General features: G+C 36.4%; 2 protein-coding genes across 2 annotated transcripts; both read left to right on the top strand.

The window, feature by feature from the left end:
• Positions 1 to 683: 683 nt before the first annotated feature.
• LOC149021913 (cytokinin riboside 5'-monophosphate phosphoribohydrolase LOG3) lies at positions 684 to 4929 on the top strand. Its single transcript, XM_089150091.1, has 7 exons — positions 684 to 925; positions 1254 to 1351; positions 1531 to 1561; positions 2442 to 2541; positions 3755 to 3825; positions 3985 to 4128; positions 4404 to 4929. The coding sequence occupies exons 1-7, from the start codon at positions 806 to 808 to the stop codon at positions 4473 to 4475; spliced, it is 636 nt and encodes a 211-aa protein (XP_089006217.1). The 5' UTR covers positions 684 to 805; the 3' UTR covers positions 4476 to 4929.
• Positions 4930 to 8527: 3598 nt separating this feature from the next.
• LOC149021912 (laccase-11-like) lies at positions 8528 to 11490 on the top strand. Its single transcript, XM_089147217.1, has 6 exons — positions 8528 to 8711; positions 8818 to 8969; positions 9067 to 9311; positions 9407 to 9535; positions 10067 to 10996; positions 11123 to 11490. The coding sequence occupies exons 1-6, from the start codon at positions 8604 to 8606 to the stop codon at positions 11251 to 11253; spliced, it is 1695 nt and encodes a 564-aa protein (XP_089003343.1). The 5' UTR covers positions 8528 to 8603; the 3' UTR covers positions 11254 to 11490.
• Positions 11491 to 21907: the final 10417 nt, after the last annotated feature.

Genomic DNA, 21907 nt, shown 5'->3' with positions numbered 1-21907 from the left:
TTACCTAGAGTAGTCCTGCAATGGCCAATGTGGCTGAAATTTGTTTTCCATATTCACACCCTGGATCTTGCAATGTGGGTGAAATTCCTCTTTCGTCTTCTTCTCATTCTTTATTCTATTTTGTTCTCCCAGTCTGTTCAGCTATTGCTCCTCCTCCTCCCTCATGGATAAGGTCAAACAAGCCTAGATCAGTTGAAGTTAAAAGTTAAAACTAGGGATTTGTAAGACCGACCCAATCCAACAATTTGCAACCCTTATTGGATCCGTAGATTTGATTTGCTGGGGATGCAAGACCAACCATTATACGCTTCATGGAACATTTCATTGGGTGATGCCCACCAAAGGGACGAGTCAGATCACATCTCAAGACCCATTAGTCAACAATAGCGGCAGAGAAGAACTTAGAAAAGAAAAAAATAAATTAAAAATTAAAAATAAACGTGAAAAGTTAAATAATCGAAATTACTCGAATGACAATAAGTTTGTTCCAACTTCCAACTGCTAACGCCAAATAACTAATTTCTTCATCAGGAGAATAAAATGAATTTGGAAAAACTGTAGTGGCACGTGTGTGGGGGACTGGAAACTGGGGTGGTTAACAACGCGTGCCATTGTACGCACGTGCCTTGACAATTTATAAATATGTAATTCGCATGAGAACCCATTAAAAGTGAAGTGTGGTCTCAAACTCTTCCAAGTAAGAAGTACGAGTGAGTGAGTGAGAGAGAGCCTGTGAGTGAGTTGAGTTTGTGTGGATATTTGTATTGTGCTCTGGCTCTTTGACACTTTGCAACAGAGAGTAAATATGGAAAGAGAGAAGGAAATGAAGCCATCAAAGTTTAAAAGGATTTGCGTCTTTTGTGGAAGTAGTCAAGGGAAAAAGAGTAGCTACCAAGATGCTGCTATAGAGCTTGGGAGTGAATTGGTAATGCTTCTCTCTCCTACTTTCTTCTCTGGGTTACTTTCCTAGTTTTATTACTGTTTTTATTTTTGCCTCCCAAATCTATCGGAGAATCATCTTGGTATCTGTCAGAAATCAATTTTGCTTCATGGGTTTGTTTGTTCATGCTTTCTACTTTGTTGGGCTTAGATTATGTTCACTAAAAGATGTAAAATCGATTGGAGTTGGATCGCAGTTGTAGCACATCTCTTGAAATGTGTTCTGTTTTCCTCTGTTCTTGGTTCCATTGTCCTGTATTTGTTAAGAAAATTGTATTGGGCTTCTGACTAATTGGTTGTGTTGGTTGTTGAAGGTGGCGAGGAACATTGATCTGGTTTATGGAGGTGGAAGCATAGGCTTGATGGGTTTGGTTTCGCAAGCCGTCTATAATGGTGGTCGGCATGTACTAGGGTGAGCTTCTTCTCTATCTCTTCCATAAAGGCATAAAGTTCTCTTAAAAGAGATAAACATGAAGGTACAGATAGGACTGAAAATTTTCAGTGGTGTGAGTGATTGGAGTTGTTGTTTTCAGTTTTGCTTTTTCATTACAACCCCAACTGATTCTTTGTCATGTTGTTGTCTTCCTGCAGAGTTATTCCGAAGACACTCATGCCTAGAGAGGTGAGTCTGCTGCCATTAAAAATGTCTTACAGGAATTAGAAATGACAAACAGAAAAACAGCAAGAAGGGGGCTTCTCCTTTTTGTTCTACGTCCCTTTGAGTCCATTACTGGTCGGATTCTTGGAGATGGCAATTGGGTTTTTCCAGATGTACAAAAATAAATTCTGAAACACAAGTGGGAAAAAAGGACCTTTTTTTGATCGGTTGAAGAAATTTTTTTCATTTTTTTGTTTGGGTTTTTCTTTTCTTTTTATTGGGTGGGGTAGGTTCTTCATGCAGGTTTGACCCTGATTGAGAAATCGATCCTGCCACTCGTATAACTGGGGTGTCACAGATTTTTTTCATTTTTCATGGTGGGTTTTCTTTTAAGATACTTGGAAAATCTCAAATTCTTTACTGAGATTTTATTTTTCCTTTTCAGCTTTTGTCCTTTCTTGCTTTTGTTGGTTTGTGGGATCCGTGGTTTATCCTATTGTTTCTTCTCTCAGTTGGGATTCCAAATAGTTTTTCCTGTTTTACCAAAATTTCTCGAGTTTGAGAAGCCATTTGTGCTTCACAGAGTAAAATGTAAAGAAGATAAAGAAAGGTCATTTGGTTTGAAAATCTATACTTTTTACCAACTTTTTCTGTATTGTTTTCTTTCTTTCTTCTTTATTTGTTGATTTGTATTTTTGGGGAAAGATATGGGTTTAGTCCCACCACTTTGGCAGGATGCAGCTCTCATCATTGCTTACCAGTGCAAGCACAACACCCAAAAAAAAGTTCTGTCGTTAATTTTTGCAGCATTTGCCAAATTAATCTCAATTTCCTGGTCAACGTTCTTTCTTGCTTTGCTTTAATGATTTTTGTTTTGTTTCTAATCCCTGGGGTTTTAATGCAGATCACCGGTGAACCTGTAGGGGAAGTGAAGGCAGTTGCAGACATGCATCAAAGGAAAGCAGAGATGGCTAGACAGTCAGATGCCTTTATTGCCTTACCTGGTTTGTCTAAACTCTGCGAAATCTTGTTTAACAGATACACTTGCACAAAATTCTGAGTTAGCAAAGAGCATCTCTTGGGTTAAATTTTTAGAGATGAATCAGAACCCTGTGATTTTGAAAGTTGAACACAAAGTAACTTTCCTTTTCTCCATGGTGGAAGCTAAAAGAAGAATTTGCACGGTTACCATATGTGTAGGGGGTAGCGGCGTGAAACCAATTTGTTCCTGCTTCTATGCACACCACCTGTTTGAACATCGAACGGACCCCAAAACCCATGTCTGGAGAGCAACCCTTTTAATGCTCAAGCCCTTTTCCCTGACCTGTCAACGTCATACACTGAAACTCAGGACCTTGTTGCAGTGGTTAATATACTCTTCCTATTTTGTTTTAGCCTTTTTGTTCCTTTTTCGTTACATTTTTTTGGGCAGGTGGGATAGTCTTGAAGCTTGTGATTTCGCTGTTCCATATAGATACCAAATTTAAGGAAAGGCAAAGAAATCTCTCAGTATTTTCACGAAATAGTTTTTACCAGATATCACCTACAGATGAGAGGAAATAATGTTCATCTCCAGAAAAGGGACTGATCTTCTGCAAAAACAGTCAACTCGTTGAATACAACAAATTAGCTCCAGAGCCCAAACAAGAATTTTTGTTTATTTTTAGACTTCTACTGTTCTGCATGAGAACATGCACTTCACTGTTCAGCCTACCAGCCAACCTCCTTTGACCCAATAATTTACTACCCAAAGTGGGATGATAAAGCACCTTGATCAGGAAAAGCTAGAGGCATATGGCTTTTTTATAACTCCCATTGAATAGGGCATGCTTCAATATAATCCAGAATCAAGGCTCATCAGGCATTAATATCAACTTAATGAGTAATTTACTTAATCAGTGTATAACCCCACATCCTTAAACAAAATGTTGGTGACTGTAAATTTGAAGACTGCTAAGTATGCCTAGCACCAATATCATACTTGGCAAGGCCTTGCTCTTCTCATGTGGTTTTTGTCAAATACTCAATGGATGAATGCTTCATATACATCTTCTATCTTTCTACCATAGATATAAGTTGATCAAACAGTATATCTGATGTACTTGTAGGCGGTTTTTGAAAAAATTTAGTGGATGTATCGTATAAGTACAAATGCATCTTCTGTCCTTCTACCATAGAGTATAAATTGATCAAACAGTATACCTGATGTACTTGCAGGTGGTTATGGGACTCTTGAAGAGCTGCTAGAAGTGATAACATGGGCTCAACTAGGCATACATGATAAGCCAGTAATTTTCTTTTCGAATTCTCCGTTTCTTGTGTTCATTTAAAACTATATTTTAACTCTGTTTTAACACTTATCCTCCTCTCTTTTTTTCTTTAGTACTTGAACTACCATAATCATATCTTTGTGAGTATAGAGCTATAATTTTTTCTAAAATTTTCAGGTGGGATTGTTGAATGTTGATGGATACTACAACTCATTGTTGTCGTTCATTGACAAAGCTGTAGAAGAAGGGTTTATTAGTCCAAATGCAAGGCATATCATTGTTTCTGCCCCAACAGCAAAGGAATTGGTGAAGAAAATGGAGGTAATTATTCATTATTATTTTTTCCCTTTTAAATCAGTTAAATATATTAATTTAAATAATTCTTCAGGAGAAAAAGAAAAGAAAAGAAAAAAAGATTCTGTTAGCTATGTTTTTCATGAAAAAATCCTGAGTACTGGAAGATGCTCTGTTTTTTCACCTTAGTAAATATCAGAAACTCATTTTGTTTTATGAGCAGGTACTGCTGTTGAGATTCAATTGTGTTAAATTTTAATTTATTTTCAAAGGAAAGCCTGATAATGTTTTCCCAATTGCAGGAATACTTTCCCCGCCATGAAAGAGTTGCTTCACAGTTGAGCTGGGAGACTGAGCAGCATGGCTACTCTTAAGAAGACTAGACTGGCAGGGTGACATTAGAGACCTCGGCATTGGAAGAGACTAATTCTGAAGACCAAAATTTTCTACTGTGGGAGAATTGTTTTTTTGTAAAGTACCACGGATGACTTAATATAAGTTGCTTCCCTTTTATTGAAAATATTTATCTTCTTTCTTCTCTGGCTCTTACTGCAAAATGCTTTTGGGTGTGTATTACTACAAACCCGCAAATGTTTTTAACATACTTTCAATGGCACTCACTGGAAGAATTCTGCAATTCTCATGTACAAATTCCCTTGACATTTCAAGAACAGTTAACCATCTTAAAATTAGTCAAGAAACAAAGGCAATGGAAAATGAATGACTCCTTGAATTTTGTATCACCAAGTGATGCAGCAAATTTGTTCACAGGCAAAGATATGAATAAAGGAATCTTGGGATGTTTAGAGAAACTGAAGGTTCATGGCACTATAAAAAAGAACTTGAAAAATAAAGTGATCTTTGTTTCTGCAGGAAAAAAGGGTTTTAGTGCTGGTAATCCTTAACCAGACCTTCCAGCCCCATTGGGCTTGCTCAGATTGCTATCATTTTCAGGTTAATGCCCAAGACAGAAAAGATGACCGTCGTTCACAGATTGGCATCACCTTGGATTCTCTAAGAAACCAATGATTGTCATATTCATAAAATGTAAATTGGAAGTATGATTCTAATGGACATGTTGTGAACATGTTTGGTCTGTGGTGGTGTGCTGGTTGGCTTTTTTGATTTGGAACAAAAGACAACGGGGTTAGGAGTGATTGGGAGAGGGCCAAGTGTTGATGATTTGGTAAAGAACAGAGGCGGCATGAATCTGGACATGATCATAGCTTAATTTACACCTTTTTTTTCTTCCCATAACTGAAGGAGAATGCTAACTGGTTCATATGGTTTTTTTTTGAAATTTTGTACACTCTGCCTAATCCGAAAAAACTGATATAAAATTATGAATATGTGAAGAGTCAATTTTAGTTGGTTTGTGGTTTAAAATGGTTCTAAGGGCCAAAATACTAAATGATAAAGAAGGGGATCAAAGGATAGGAACCTTCCAGTCATTGATATAAAATCTTCTGGATAAAGATAAAAGCAAAATATGGAAGGAATTTTCCTTCAGTAAAGGTGAAGGGTCAAGGAAGGATTCCTTTAATTTTTTTCTTCTCTGCTTTATCTTAAACTTGTGTTTTTTTTTTTTTTTTTTGGGGGGGGGGGGGGGGGGGGGGGGGGGGGGGGCGGAGGTTTACACAAGGCTGATTCCAAAAAAAAGACTCTAAGAGCCAAGGACTGAAAACTCGGCCATATAGTCAGACATGGCGTTGATTGGGCATTTTCCCTAGGGAGTTGTTGTTTTGCTCCCTTCAAAACAACAATCAAAAGATGAACACATAACACTACAAGGTATGATAATGTGTTGATGATATGTCGGTACCACCTATTAGACCAGATGGATGATTTCGAAGTTGTTATGAGTAGCAATACATGTTGGGACAGATCTAAACCATCCATAGGCATATATCCCACCCCTCACAAAGTCATAGGTAGAGTTTATATACCCTCAAAGAAGAGATCTATCTGCCTTCATCTATTTATACCTAGGGCAAATCTTTTTGGTGAAAAGGAAAATGCCATGAATACTCATTTCTAAATGCCCTAAGACCCATAATTAATGGATTCTCTTTTCCTTGTTTAGCAACTTTGCTCATTTATACCAGCTAAACAGTTTTGGGGCCTCACGGTTGACGGTTCGCCCCAAGACTAAGCCCAAGCCCAACCCATGGGATTAAACAATTTGAAGTTTCTAATTTTTGGGCTCAGCCTCAGGCTGGTTTCACCAATTTTCTTTTCCTTTCTTTCTCATTCATTTCTTTCTTTCTTTCTTTCTTTCTTTCTTTCTTTCTTTTTTCCTCTTTTTTTTTTGTCTATTGCATTCATGTCTTAGAGTGGAGTCTCTCAGCCACTGTAATGTATAGTAGATTCAGATTTAGAATGATTTGTTGAGGTATCTGAATTATACTCAAATATGGTTGAGGTATTTGAGTTATACCCAATGTATGTTCTAATATAGGCCATTGGATCAGTTAATGATCCAACGGTGTAATGAGCCTTTATGAGAGAGTCCAACTAACCATAGAACCTAGTGTTGGTCTATAAATACTAACTGAAAGCAACGGTTTGGGTATTCAAATCTAGATACTTAGGGTGTAATGCTTGGCCGGGACGAGCAGACAAAAAAACAAACCGCCAAACCAAGCAGGCGAAAACGGTAAGAAGAAACACCAAAAAAGAAAGGCAAACAACGGGGGGAAACGGCCCCCCAAACAAACACAGAAAAGGTCAACTCCACACCACTAAGCAACCTTTGTGTCCGGGGGAAAAGGGGGGGGAAAAAAAAAAAAAAAAAAAAAATTTATAAACTCTAACTCTAATATGATTTACCACTATACTATAGAATTGATAATATTCAGATTAAAACCAAAATTCCCAAGAAAACATCTGAAACCCTCAATAAGGTTCAATGCCCCCCCCCCCACACACCAAACATAAAAAAAAATAAAAAAAAATAAAAAAAAATAAAAATTAAAAAAAAGGAAGAAGAAGAGTCAATAAGGAGATTCTCCTTAACAAAGTTCCAACCTTGAGGGTACACATCCTTCCGGAAGAAACTAGAATGTTACTAAAAGCAAAATTAGGTAAAAATAGGCAGCTTGAGCTAACTGTGTTCTGTCTGATAAGAAACTGCAAAGAAATGGAAAAGCTATTATTTTAGAAAACTTCAAATATATTCCAACTTCCAACAATGCACGCCAAACACGGCATAAATCAATGTACCAGTTTAAAAGATATAAGAGTATATATCCACAAATTACTGTTTCTATTAATTTATTCAGTCCTTGGCAAGTAACTCTAGCTTGTTGCATTAAAAAACTAGGGGTGGACCAAGCCATTGCCCTTCGTTGAAGCAAAACTCTTAAGTGAAAATATCTTATAGAAGATTTCTGCTGAAAATTAAACTAAAAGTAAGCTATTTTCAAATTCTTTGAAATAAAATTTCTCCCTTCAAGACAGCTTACACCCACCTCGACTATATATTTCTTTCGGTTAGTATTTTTTTTATATTTTAATTTAAGTATATAACAAAGTTTTGCTTTAATTCTAAAGAGATTCAACCTGATCTTAACCTCATATCTCTCCAGTGAGAAATATGGATCTTACCACTCTACTAACCCCTGCATTTGATCTTAACCTCATATCTCCCAAGTGAGAAGTATGGATCTTATTTTACCAAAAAAAAAAAAAAAAAAAAAATATGGATCTTACCACTCTACTAACCTTGCATTGACCGAGATGTTGGTCATCCCTCATGTTTTTTCTTGAAAAGTTAATATAATGTAAAACCAAAATATATTAACATGCAAATGAGTATTTTCTTTTTTCGCATTGTAATTTAGTTGTCGCTTTAATTATGGATTCCTAACTAGTGGATAATTCGTTATTAGGAGAGATAATTAGCTGCTTTCTATCTACAAGACTACTCCTGAAAACAATTATACCCCTTAATTGTCACAACTCGTTAGATTGACTAACTAGAGATGATGTAATCATTAGAAAACATCAATTCAGACCTTGACAGTTCAGTTTCATAGAGATGTAGACATGTTCATTAATTTTTGAATTATCCTTCGTTCGTAGTCTCGCAGATTTTTTTTTGATAGAACTCGTAGATTCATGGACACTCGAAGAAAAACGTGTTACCTGTAAGCAAATCTCAATATATTGGTGTTCAAGAAGAAAAATTATGTTTATACTACTATAGATTCTCTTATTTTTATTCATTATATATTAGATGGAGTAACTTAGTTTTCCATTATTGTCAGCTTTCAAGGTACTCCAAATCCATGCTCCAAGTCTCAACCTCTTAAATGATTTGCTTCCAAGCTTTGTACATCCCTTTCACTTCCTCTACCTAATCACCTACATGACCAGCAATCTCTTCTAGCTTATCCAAACTATTTCAGATCCATCCCTTATAAGAAATCTTAACTCTAGACTCCTAGGAACCCATCTTCATAAGCTTCTCACGCCTGAAGAAGTGTAGTTTTGGCTAGAAAATGGAAAAACAGTCCTTCCTGTATCTGGGTTTTCTCTTTCTCTTCTTGTGTTTATCCGTGTTTCCTTCGCTTCCAGTAGAGGCTGCCCTGAAGAAATACCAATTTGATGTGAGTGGGCTTTGGTTTTATTCCAATTTCTTGTTTGTTTTTCATCATTCACCTGTTCACTTGGTTAATCATTTCTTGATATATGGTCATCATTTTGGCTAACCAGATTCAAGTCAAGAATGTAAGTAGATTGTGCCATGCCAAGCCTATTGTTACTGTGAACGGAATGTTTCCAGGACCTACCATAAACGTAAATGAAGGCGACCGAGTTCTCATCAATGTCACCAACCATGCCAAATATAACATTTCCATCCATTGGTATATAACCTCGAGAACACATTCTTTAAGCATACAGCTCTGCAACTAAGAATTCCACTGTTATATTACTTGTCTGTAACTTGATTGCTTTCTTTAGGCATGGCTTGAAGCAATTTCGCAATGGTTGGGCTGATGGACCAGCTTACGTAACCCAGTGTCCTATCCAGACTGGAAATAGCTACACATATGATTTCAATGTAACTGGTCAGAGAGGAACACTATGGTGGCATGCTCATATTTTGTGGCTAAGAGCAACAGTCTATGGTGCCATTGTTATCTTGCCCAAGAATGGAACTTCATATCCATTTCCTCAACCTTATAGTGAAACTAATATCGTTCTTGGTGGGTAATTTTATCTTTAAGTCCCTTGAAGAATTTGAAGCACCTGAAACAACCCTATTAAGGATGACTTCTGATAATTCCTATTGATGGTTCAGGAGAATGGTGGAACACTGATGTGGAACAGAATGTTAACCAAGCCAACAAGCTGGGTCAGCCACCAAACATGTCTGATGCTCATACCATTAATGGCAAGCCAGGACCACTCTTCCCATGTTCAGAGAAACGTAAGAATTACAAATTGCTTTGCTAGTTTAACAAGTGGGTGTGTTTATGTTGAGACCTAAATTCTTGTACCCGACTTAAAAAATGGACCCACACCGATATATTTTGGTGGGTGATCCAAATGACCTGATTTTGGACGATTTGTGATGGAACACATCTTGGTTTATGGTGGGGGTGCAGAGGCATAGTCCTTGCGGTACTATACGACCCGACCTAATGGATCGACCCATTTATCCAAATAAAGTCTATATATATGTAACTTATGTTCACATCTAAGGTCATTGATAGATTTGTGATTTTTTTCCTCAGAATTTTGTATGAGAGTTCTTGAAATGCTGTTCTGGTAAATAGTTGAAAGTTCTTTCTTCTTCACCCATGGACAGAACACACCACATTAGTGTCTAGACCATGTTAAATCTTTGTGTTCTTTTTGTTTTGTTTCTATTTCAGATTATGATTTCTTGGTGTTCGTTCTAACAATATCTAACCAACATATTCCATTTCTCTTTATATATCCTCATTGGACCATGCAGATACCTTTGCAATGGAGGTAGAATGGGCTAAGACCTACCTTCTGCGGATCATCAATGCTGCACTTGATGATGAGCTCTTCTTTGCAATTGCTGGTCACAACATGACAGTGGTGGAGATTGATGCAGTCTATACCAAGCCCTTCACAACCCAGACTCTGATAATTGCACCTGGGCAAACAACTAATGTTCTTGTTAAGGCTGACCAAGCACCAGGAAGATACTTCATGGCTACTAGAGCTTTCATGGATGTGCCAATCCCTGTGGACAATAAAACTGCCACAGCAATCCTACAATATAAAGGCATCCCCAACAGCATTTTGCCTGTGATGCCACAACTACCTGCACCCAATAACACAGCATTTGTACTTAACTACACAAGTAAACTTAGAAGCCTAAACACTCCTCAGTTTCCTGCAAATGTGCCTCTCAAGGTTGATAGACATCTTTTCTACACAATTGGTCTTGGAAAAAACCCATGCCCAGGTTGCCAAAATGGAACAAAGCTGATTGCTTCACTGAACAATATCACCTTTGTGATGCCTAAAACTGGGCTTCTTCAAGCACACTATTTCAATATGACAGGAGTGTTTACCACAGATTTCCCTGACAAGCCACCGACTCCTTTCAATTACACTGGTGCACCACTTACTGCTAACCTGGGAACTTCTCTGGCGACAATGCCTAGGTTGAGTAGGGTAGCATTCAATACCACAATAGAGTTGGTATTACAGGACACCAATCTTCTCACTGTTGAGTCTCATCCATTCCATCTCCATGGTTACAACTTCTTTGTGGTCGGAACAGGAATGGGTAACTTCGACCCAAAAAATGACCCGGCAAAATTTAACTTGGTTGATCCTCCTGAAAGAAATACAGTGGGAGTTCTTACTGGAGGTTGGACTGCTATCAGATTTAGAGCTGATAATCCAGGTAACACTCTCATATGTTTATAAATACATGGAAATTATTTTTCTAATGATACCTCTACACGAGCTAGAAATTTTTGTTTCTTTTTTGCCATGATCAAGTGTGATTTACATGGATGATACATTGTAGGTGTCTGGTTCATGCATTGTCATCTAGAGCTCCATACCATGTGGGGATTGAAGATGGCTTTCGTCGTAGATAATGGAAAATCGCCTCAAGAATCCATTTTACCTCCTCCAAACGACCTTCCTCCCTGCTAGACACTGACAAGCAATTGTGAATAGTTCTTTTTCTCATTTGTTGGTTGTTGTTGCTTGCTGTTGTTGTGATAAATGTTGCTATTGGTGTTTCTGATGCCCTACAAAAGTTGTATAGGGCATTCAATGTTCAGAGAAGTATGAGATTACCATAAACTTTGTATAAGATTATCTTGAGGTCTAAATGAGACCAACTTAAGCTGCTCTATAAATAATCACATCAATAAGATCTATTTAATGCTGGCCATCTTTCTTTATATCCATTACACCATGCTCTAGAAGCAATGTTGAATGAGGTCTTGAGTAACACCGTCGTGAAATGTGAACAAATTACGAATTGATCAATTACACCAAGGCCTGCCCCTGATTAAGGGATTGTTTTCTTACTTTATATTAGTCAACTTCTCCTCATTAAACTTCAATAATCAAAATTTGTTATATAATAATCAGAAGAAAAGAAAAAAAAATGTGTAAAAATTCATTTCAGTCAAACTACCTTAAAAGAATAAAAAATTTCAATCCATAGTGTAGAGAAAATCTCTTCATTGATCTATCTTGTCAAACATCCGATCAAATTGAGAATCGAACTTAATAATAACATCAGTGAAATCACTTGTAGTTTTATAAAGAGAAATCAAACGTGGACAAACCAAACAAAATGACATAGTTTCAAAAACATGAAATTGAATGTCTTTGATTTTAAAAGTCATCGACATTAATAAGCTCACATGAAAATCCTTGGAACACTTTGTATGGTGGTGTGAAGTGGAAGACTTTAAGAATGTATCACAAATTCTAAAACCAATTTGTTACCACCCCACCGCACTCCAGTCCAAATTTTTTCTGATCACAATTGAAAAATACTTTTAATTAAGATTAATTGAGTTAAAATAATATTCACCTCACACTAATAAAGATTAAGTTTTTTTTTGTTTAATAGTCGGGAATCTTATGACTATTAAGCAACAGCTACTCTTTTTTTTTTTTTTCTTTTCTTTTTTTTTTTTTCTTCCTCTTGATGGGCAAAAAAATTATTTAAAAAAGAAAAGAAAATTTATATATGAGGTTATATACATGCCAGCAATAAAGAGAGAAGAACACTATGACCAAGTCTCTAGCTTGCTGCTTCACAGCTTATGTGGTATTTCCAAAACGAACCTGAGAAAATTTATATAATGAGGTTATATACATGCCGGTATCATCATCAAAGGGATAACTATAACCCCCGAGAAGAACACTATCGCCCAACGGATCTTATTGTAGATCCCCTACGGCTTGCTGCTTCCCAAGTCGAGATTCGAAGGTACACTCATTATACCTTACTACCATACAATGTGAGGGGGAACCCAAAAGGAACCACCCGCCAAACCCCCCCCCCCCTAGTCACCTCCGTTTCTTCATTCATTATGTCAATTAATTAAGAACCTCTACTTTTGAGGTGGACTCCCACCCCGGGCGGGCCACTCCGCGCGGCCCGGGGTCCAAGGGGGCGATTTTGGACGCCCATGCGATATGACTACAAAGGGAGAATGGGTCATAAGAAACTTTCAATTTATAATTAAGTTCATTTTTAAATTTGTGCTTGAAGATGGAATATACATTCGTACCAAAGAAGATGGAGTGAGATTTTTACTCCCTCTCCCAATCCCCCTCCACCCCAAAAAAGAAATTCAATCCAGATTTTAGCAAATACATTTAAGGGCACTTTTGGTATCAATTCTTATTCTCTATTTTGTCTATTTAAGAAAAATACAATTATTTTTGGTAACTTTTGAATAGAATAAATTATGAAATGAAAAATAAGTTTAGTACATTAAAAAATGATAATGAAAATTGGGAACAGATTCTTAGGATTTGAGAGTGAGACAAAGGAGAAACAATAAGGTTTTCATATAAAAAATGTGTGTTTACTATTATATCCTCGATTTGCATTTGGATTTTAAGTCCCTTGAGGCCAGGGGCAAAAATCTTGCTTTATATTTAAATATATGTTAAAGCTCCCCCCTTGAGGATGTAGTCAACGTGCGCGTAAGCTAGCCCGGGTGAACATCAGTTCCAAAAAAAAGCTTTTGTCCCAACGTTTATAATATAAAAATTTCTCTTATGGATTTTAGGGGGTTTTTCTATTCTCTTAAACTAAAATATGATTTATAACAGATACCAAACACATAAAAATAAATAAATAAATAGGTCATAAAACGAGAATAAGAATTGATACAAAAAGGCGCTAAGTGAACACACATAAGTTGATCCCTTGGTATTTTTTAATCCAAAAAGACTCGTCATAGGTAAAAATGTTTAGTTGATTGGCTTACAAATATATGTTTACCCATATGTATGTATAATAGTTCAAATCCCCAAGTCTGATAGAGGATGGTGCTACCCTAATCCTCCATTACTATTGGGTTTGGGTACGCTTTCTGTTATACGGGTCCATATAATTAAAGTTCAATTGTATTTGTAAATGGAATGGGTTTTAGGTCAATTACTTATTCAGAGTTAGAATTGTGATTGTATGTGGATTAAAGTTTTGGGTTCACTATTAATATCTTTGTGGGATAACCTAAGAAATAAAAAAAAAAAGCAAATAGTAGCACTTTGTGATCGATGTGAGAGTGGTGAAATTTTCAGGAAATAGTGGAATCTTTTTTTGTTGGAATTAGGTGTATTTAGTAGGGGTATTCTACTCTTTTTGCTCAAGGTGTATTTACTTGTCATTTGTAATATTGCGTAGCAATATTTGTGTATTTTCTCAATTTTGTATAAATAGCTTATGTACTGTAGGATTTTACCATTCATTCTTCTCATTTTTGGGGTTACAGTTGTTCTTGGAGGCTCTCTGGTTCTAGGGTTTCATCCCTTGGTTTCTCTCTTGTTCGATGGCGTTCTTGCTTTTGGATTGGCTACAATGGAGCATAGATCTAATGTTGTTCATTGTGTTGGGTGAGGTCTTTCCATTTGAGTATTTGGTGGTGTAATGCTCTTGTCCTAAGTGATGTCTTGAGTGTTTTTGGTTAAAGAGAGTGAAATTGCAGAGACTATTTGTAATCTCTTGTTAATGATTTAATTGTGCATAATGCCTTGAGTCCTTTGGATTTGTCCTTGAATGTAGGTCATTTAACCGAACTAAGTAAATCTCATGTCTCTCTTATGGTTTCTTGCTATGGCTACGTCATATTGAGGTTTTATCTTAGCACATTGGCATTGAAGCAAGCTTTTATTTCATTATTCTTGTTGTGGTTGTTAACTATATGCCTTCAATTCTCTCTGTTGAATGTTTATATGATGATTTCTTGTATTTTCTTCCGGATTCTTGCTCTATCTCTCATGCTCTACACTTGGTCGTGAAAAGTCCCAATTTGTAAGACCTGATTCCGTTAGGGTTTCTTTGAATGATGATTTGTCTCGTCTTTTAATATTAAAACCCTATCTATTTGACTTCTATTTCTTGTATATTGCATCAATTAGTAACTTTAAGGTTTTGATTTTGAAAGACCCTAACTTGTTTTGTGATTATTTGCATTCGGTCACTCGGAACTATTGTATAATTTAGGGCTTTTGCTTTTAATCAAGTCTGTGCATGAAATTGAAAGTTAATTTCTTTTATAATTAGGTTCTGATATTGTAATTAATTCTGGTGTTGTTTAATCCTATATTTAGTTGTTCTTGAGCTATTTTAGTATAAACTTACTCTCTTTGACTTCAATTAGTGTTTAGGTATATTATGATTTCTTTTCTTTTCTCTATCATGGCCCCTACCTAGTATAAGCTTAAAAATTTTGTAGGTAAAGATGACTTTTCTATTTGAAGAAATAGAATGCATGTCATCCTTGTCAAGAATCATTGTCACAAGGCCTTGAAAGGTGACAAGGAACTCCCCTTTAGCATAACAAATGAGGAAAAGGTAGACATGATGGAATTATTTTGTAGCCCTCTTATTCTGCATTTGGGTAATAATGTGACGAGAAAAGTAAGGGAATGTAGTACAACTGATAAGGGTGGGTCTAAACTTGAGCAGCTATACATGACTCCATTTCTGCCTAATTTTACCTTGCTAGAGAAACAATTGTTTAGCTTAAAGATGGATGCTTCTAAATCTTTATCTAATAATATAAAACATTTTTATAAGTTGTCATGGGATTTGGTTCATTTAGATGAAGACCTTTCTAATAATACACTTGTTGTTCTGCTGTTAAATTCCTTAGTACTTGAAATGCTTACTAGTGTAAAAAATGCTATTAATTATGGTAGAGAAATGGTGACTCTTGATGATATAATGGAAGGATATAGAAACAAAATATGAAAAGAAGAATAAGGCTAAGAACAATATGGAAAATAAAAGGAGATCTAATAATAAGAAAAAGAAGAAATTTGTGAGAAAGGATAACAACACAAATAACCAAAATAATTAGTACAATTAGAATAATAATAACAATAAAACTAAGGGTAAGGTGTGTTATTATTGTAAGATGAAATGGCATAGGAGGAATTGTTGGGAGAGATAAAAGAAACTAAAAGAGAATAAGTGAAGCCATTAATGTGGCTGATGTCACTAGAGATACACTAGTGGTTTCCCTCATAAGTGACTTAGATAATTGGATCCTAGATTTAGGATAATGATGAGCACAAATAACCTTTAACACAACTCTTAGGATAGTACCCTTTAAGAGTGGTAAGGTGTTGATGAGAAATGATAAAACATGTGAGGTTGAAGGTATAGGATCCATTAACCTTAGGTTGGATGATGAGAATGTGAGGGACTTGAAACAAGTTACACATATCCCTGAGTTAAGAAGGAGTTTGCTTTCCTCGAGTCAATAGGAATCAAAAGGCTTTCATTATCATTTTAGAGAAAGGTGTATCAGAGTTCAAAGGAGAGAAATATTGTCTGGATTGTTGAGCTGGGAAATGGACTTTATTTTCTCAATGGTAGTGTGGTTTTAGGTGTTGTTTTTGTTGTTAGTGAAGACCAAAGTGAGGTGGAGTTATGGCAAATGAGGTTAGGACATATAAGTAGAGGGCCTAGGGTGTTTGTGTAAAGCTGTTCACTTGGAATTAAAAAAAATGTGAAACTTTAAAATTTTGTGATATATGTGCGATAAACAAAATTTTCACATTCCACTTATAAGATATTACATACACTTGAATATGTACATTCAGATTTGTAGAATTCACCTAATGTTAAATCTGTTGTTTTTTATGAGTTTCTTGAATGGAAAGTGATGACTGAAAATCATACTGAGAAGATTAAGAAACTTGGGATTGATAATGGACTTGAATTTTCTAATGATAAATTTTTAAAAATTTGCAAAGATTATGGAATACTAGGCATATGACTTACATCTACACTTCCCCCCCCCCCCCAAAAAACAAAATGGGGTAGCTGAAAGAATAAATAGAACTATTATGAATAGAGTTAAACGCATATTGATTGAATCTAACCTATGAAAAAAATTTTGGGTTAAATTCCTTACTAGAAATAAATTTCTAACACAACTTGTTATGTTATAAATAGATATCCTGGTTGTGCTATTGGTTTTGAGAAAATAGGTGGTCTAGGGCTGAATGTGTTTATGATGTGTTGAAACTTTTTGAATGTGTTGTCTATGTTCACCAAAGTAAGGGTAAATTAGAGCCAAGAGGTAGAAAATATCTTTTCTTAAATTATCCTCTAGGTGTTAAAAGGTATAGGTTGTGATATCTTGAGGATAAGAAAATAATTGTTAGCAGAGATGTTAGGTTTAATGAGCTTGAGTTTGTTAAGCGTAGGTCCTCAAGTAAGGAACCCATTACCCAAGATCTTGATGGTAGTCTCATTGAAGTATAGTTTAAGGATAGGCATAGTGTTGAGCTTGATACCCCTCATCTTATAGATTTGGAGACTAGTTAAGTGTCATCTAGTACTCCCTTAGAAGTTAAACAAGAGGTTGTTAAAGAGGGATTGGCTAGAGATAGGGTTAGGAGAGATATTGGGAAGTCTTCTAGGCTTGCTAATATAAGTGAAAACATTGGTTCAGGTTCATATTTGGTTTTCTTTGCCTTTAATGTTACTGATCAAATTAAGGGAAGTGAACCTAGAACCTTTAAAGAGGCTTTAGATAGCTTAGAAAGTGGTGAGTGGTTGGTTACCATAAAGGTAGAGATAAATTCTTTAGTAAAGAATAAGACTTGGATGCTTATAGAATCAAAGGCAAGAAAGTCATAAGATGTAAATGGGTTTATATACTTAAAGTCTGGGATATTAGGTGTAGAAAAACCTAGGTGTAATGCCAAGTTGATGGCAAAAGGTTATTCACAAATTGAGGGTATTAATTATAATTAGGTCTTTAATTTCACCTACAGTTAAGCATACCTCTATTTGAATTCTCCTTTCATTTTCTGTCATTTGTAACTTAGAGTTAGAACAATTGGATGTGAAGACTGTCTTTTTAAATGGTAGGCATGAGGAGTAAATTTTCATGACTCAACCAACTTAAGGGATTTGTTAGGAAAGGTGATGAAAGTAAGGTTTGTTTACTATTAAGATCTCAGTATGGTTTGAAACAGTCTTCTAGACAATGATATAAAATTTCATACCCCACCCAGCTGGATCCGGTCATACCCAATACCTATGAGGGTAATACACTAATTTTGGGACTACTAGGAAAATCCTTGGCATTGATATACATAGAGATAGATCTAAAAGATTTCTAACATTGTCACAAGTTGGTTATTTACATAAGTTGATTAATCTGGTAATGTGAATAATAGAGTTGTTGATACCCTATTCAATGCTTAATTCAAATTAAACCATGTATTGGTGATGTTACAAAAATGCATTATCAAGCTTTTGTTGGGTCACTCATGTATTTTATGGTTTGCTTTAGACCTAATTTAGCCTATGCCATAGGTCTTATTTGTAGGTTTATAAGTGGGCCATGTGATGTTTGGAACACTGTGTTATGGATCTTGAGATATTTGAGAAGTTCAATCAACTACAAACTCTTATAAAATAATGTTTGTGATAATAATCTAAATATTGTGGGACTGTGACTGTGATTTTGCTACTGACTTGGACAAAAAAAGTCCTTGATTGGGTAGTTGTTTACTATTGGTGGTAACTCAGTAAATTAAAAATCTACCCTTCAACATGTGATTACTCTCTCAACCACAACATTTGAATATATTACTTTGTATGAGGCTATTAAAGAAGGTCTTTGGTTCAAGGGCATCCTTGGAGAACTTTGTTTTAGTGATATTCATTCCACTGTTTATTGTGATCCTTAAAGAACTATTTATCTTTCTAAGAATAACACGTTTCATAAACGTACTAAACATACTGATGTTAGACAACACTTTATTAGGGACATAATGGCTAAGGTTGTACTTATTAATAAGTTCAAAACTGCTTTAAAGTTATTAAAGGTGCTTGCGGTTTGATTTCTAGTTTATTTTGTCTTTATTTGATGAGTCTTTTGTGTATTCAGGTACTCTGCATAGCCAAAATTAGTGTCAAGGTGGAGGAATATTGGAATTAGGTGTATTCAATAGGGGTATTTTCGTCTTTTATGATTAGGGTGTATTTACTTGTCATTTGTAATATTATGTAAGGGTACTTGTGTCTTTTCTCAGCTTTGTATAAATAGCCAAGGAATGAAACTTCGGCAAAGTTTGCCGATTAGCCCGTTGGTGAACTTGGTGAATTGGCAACTTTTTGCCAGTATTTCGTCGAACTTTAATAGATATATATAATATATTTTGATTAATGGGTAGGTAGCACTGTAGCAGTGGCAGTTTAGAAATTAATTGAAAAAATTTAAGTATTTGTAGCACTTAGTTTGATATTTTGGATGACAAGATGAGGCCATGAGGTTGTAACGTGTGTGGGGGAGAAATTCTTGGGTTCTGTGAGGGAAGTGGGTTTTCATTTATCAAATATCATTTATGATTTTTTATTTTGGTCGATCAAACAGCCTTCACTTTCTTTCTTCTTAGGAGTGGTGAATGCTCCAGGCGTGATGATTTTGGTGAATGCTGCACAACTGCTAAAAGCAACTCACCGCCCCATCCTTCAGCTACTGATAAAGTTCTTCTCTCATTGGACCTGAGAAACATGATGATTTTGGTGAATGCTGCGCAATTGCAAAAAGCACCTTCATTGCCCCGTCCGCCATCTACTGATAAAGTTCTTCTCTCATTAGACCTGAGAAACAAGTATGACGTGAGGCTTGTTCCGATGAGAAAAGACGACAAGGAACAGTCGTGCAGGTAGTGAGGGAACTTACAGAGGAAGAGAACGTAAGGTGTTTCATGTCACAAGTGGATCAGAGAGTTCACAAGGGAGAAACTAATGAATCCACCGTCACAAGGGGAAGTTCACCGCTGAAGATGTTGCTGCCGGTGAAGTTTCGGCAATTTTCTGTTCAATTTGTTGAAAAATTGACGAATTTTGGCGATATATCGCCAGTTTGGTGATAAAATGAAGAGATATCACCGAAGTTTCAACGATATCTTTTAAACGAATTCGGTTTGAATTTCGGTTCGCCTTTCACCAAATTGACCGAAATTCAGCGAAAGGTTGTATCTTGTAAATATCTTGTTTTACCCTAAGGTTTTATGATTCATTTTGTCACACCCCGCCCGCCGGCCTCGGTTACCCGCCCGACAACCCGTGGGTGTGATCCGTCACAGGATCCACGGTTTTAGTCTATCAATAATAATAAATACAAATACATGTAATCAAGAGCAAGAATAGAGCAATAATTAATAAAAAGGTTACAGGAGTCCAAATACTCCAATAAATATACAAGAAATAGCCAAAGGAAAGAATCAAGAATCAAATGTAATATCGAGTTTAGCGGAAGCAAAATAAATAAACTAGATAATCTTCTCTTTGGTTTTCTTTTCTAAATCTAAAAACTAGTTTTCTAAATTAGCAAGTAAAGATGTCCTCCAATCTTTCTTCACACGATCATCAAAATCCTGGGAATCTGCCTCCGTCGGCCATCAATGGGTTGCTAAAAGTGCACACAAGCATCTTCAGGAGGCTCCATGCTCTGCAAGTCCATGTACCACTGTCTGTCTCACATCAACTTCATACGAGAAAGCTCTTTCATATGAATCATCTCCAACTTCCGACATTGAGCCACCATCTGTACAACTCATATAATATATACAATGAAAGGAGTGAGTTCTAACGAACTCAGTAAGGAACAGACAATTCTCATATATATGTCAATACAATCCACGAATGCATATATGAAATGATATGAATGGTATGCAGAAATATGAATGCTACTAAGATCTCACTATGCAAGTCTCTAATAGCTGACATGCTTTAAGATATACATCAGCCCTCCTTTGGGTAGGTCTAGTCTCTCCGATCCGGCAAGGACTGGTTACCTCTGTAGGGATCCTGGGCAAAGGGGTAAGTCCACACTTGGCTCTCAAACCATGGTTGGGGATTAAGTCAACACTCTCTCACCACGACCATTGGCAATGAGTACTGGCGCATGTCGGGGTTTCTAATCCAATGCAAGTCATAATGGTAACATACTATATGGTGTCCAGATACTTCCCCTATGGTACCAACCAACTCGGTTCAGTATCCTTCGCAACCTAGGAGTGAGAACCCTCACGGACTGGCTACCGCTGTTGGACTCCACTCCTTAACCCTATGGTCATCCACATATTATTGGGGCGGATGCTCTCATGACTCCTCACAACACCCGGTCCGTTCCTTGGACGTCCATGAGCCCAACCCTAACATATGTAACCCTACCATTGCATGACCAACAGTGGACCACTGAGTCTCCGCACGGACTGGTTACCGCTGTAGGATGAAACATAGTCACGTCACCATTGTCACGGGTCACCCGGCTTCAATTCCCCTGCCGAAAGGGTAATAGCATGTGGGGTACTTAGCCATGCAATTCTAGACTCTCCTAGGTATGTCATCAAGTAATCATGATAGTGCTAGAGGCATCAGTAAGCATGTGTCCCATACCACAGCCCTCTGATATCTCCAGCCAAGATATCCCAATGGAATACCTCTTCTATCACAACTACACTACATTACTCTTTATCATACCATGAACAGTTGTGCAATATCATAAAAGATGAAGTACATTAAGGAACACCACAAACAGCAAGTATACAATAAGATTCACATGCTTTATACAATTACAACAAGTTACATGATCAAAGAATAGTAAATAGAACAGCTGAATCATCATGTATATGTAATTGCATATAAATAAGAATGCATGTCCTTACCTGTAATTTATTAGAAGTCCTCTAACTTGCAATCCAAAAACTATTATAAGACTTTTATTTGAAACAGAGAACACCTAGGCATAGGGTTACAAGAATGTATAAGAGTCAAGAGTCAAAACAATTCAAAAATCAAACCTACACTATCACTGGAAACCAGCCGGTTGCTTGTGGCGGTTGCTTAAGTTAAGCGACCGCCCCTGTTTCAGACAATTTCCAACTCCGAAAATTGGACTTTTGACCATCTGATTTCAATCCGTTTTGGGATGATCTTAGTCCGAATTTCAAGCTTAATAGGTCTAGAACAAAGGGGTAACAAGAAATCCTAAAATTAACAAAGATTTATTACCCAAATCATTCCCCTTGATGGGATCCATCCATTAAACAAATGCGGGGATTCGTTTCT

This window comes from Hakea prostrata, chromosome 3 (genome assembly GCF_041222555.1).
Source record: "Hakea prostrata isolate BN-2017 chromosome 3, UWA_Hpros_2, whole genome shotgun sequence".
NCBI lineage: Eukaryota > Viridiplantae > Streptophyta > Magnoliopsida > Proteales > Proteaceae > Hakea > Hakea prostrata.
Note: the sequence above shows the minus strand (reverse complement) of the source record. Positions and strands in the feature narration are given on the sequence as shown.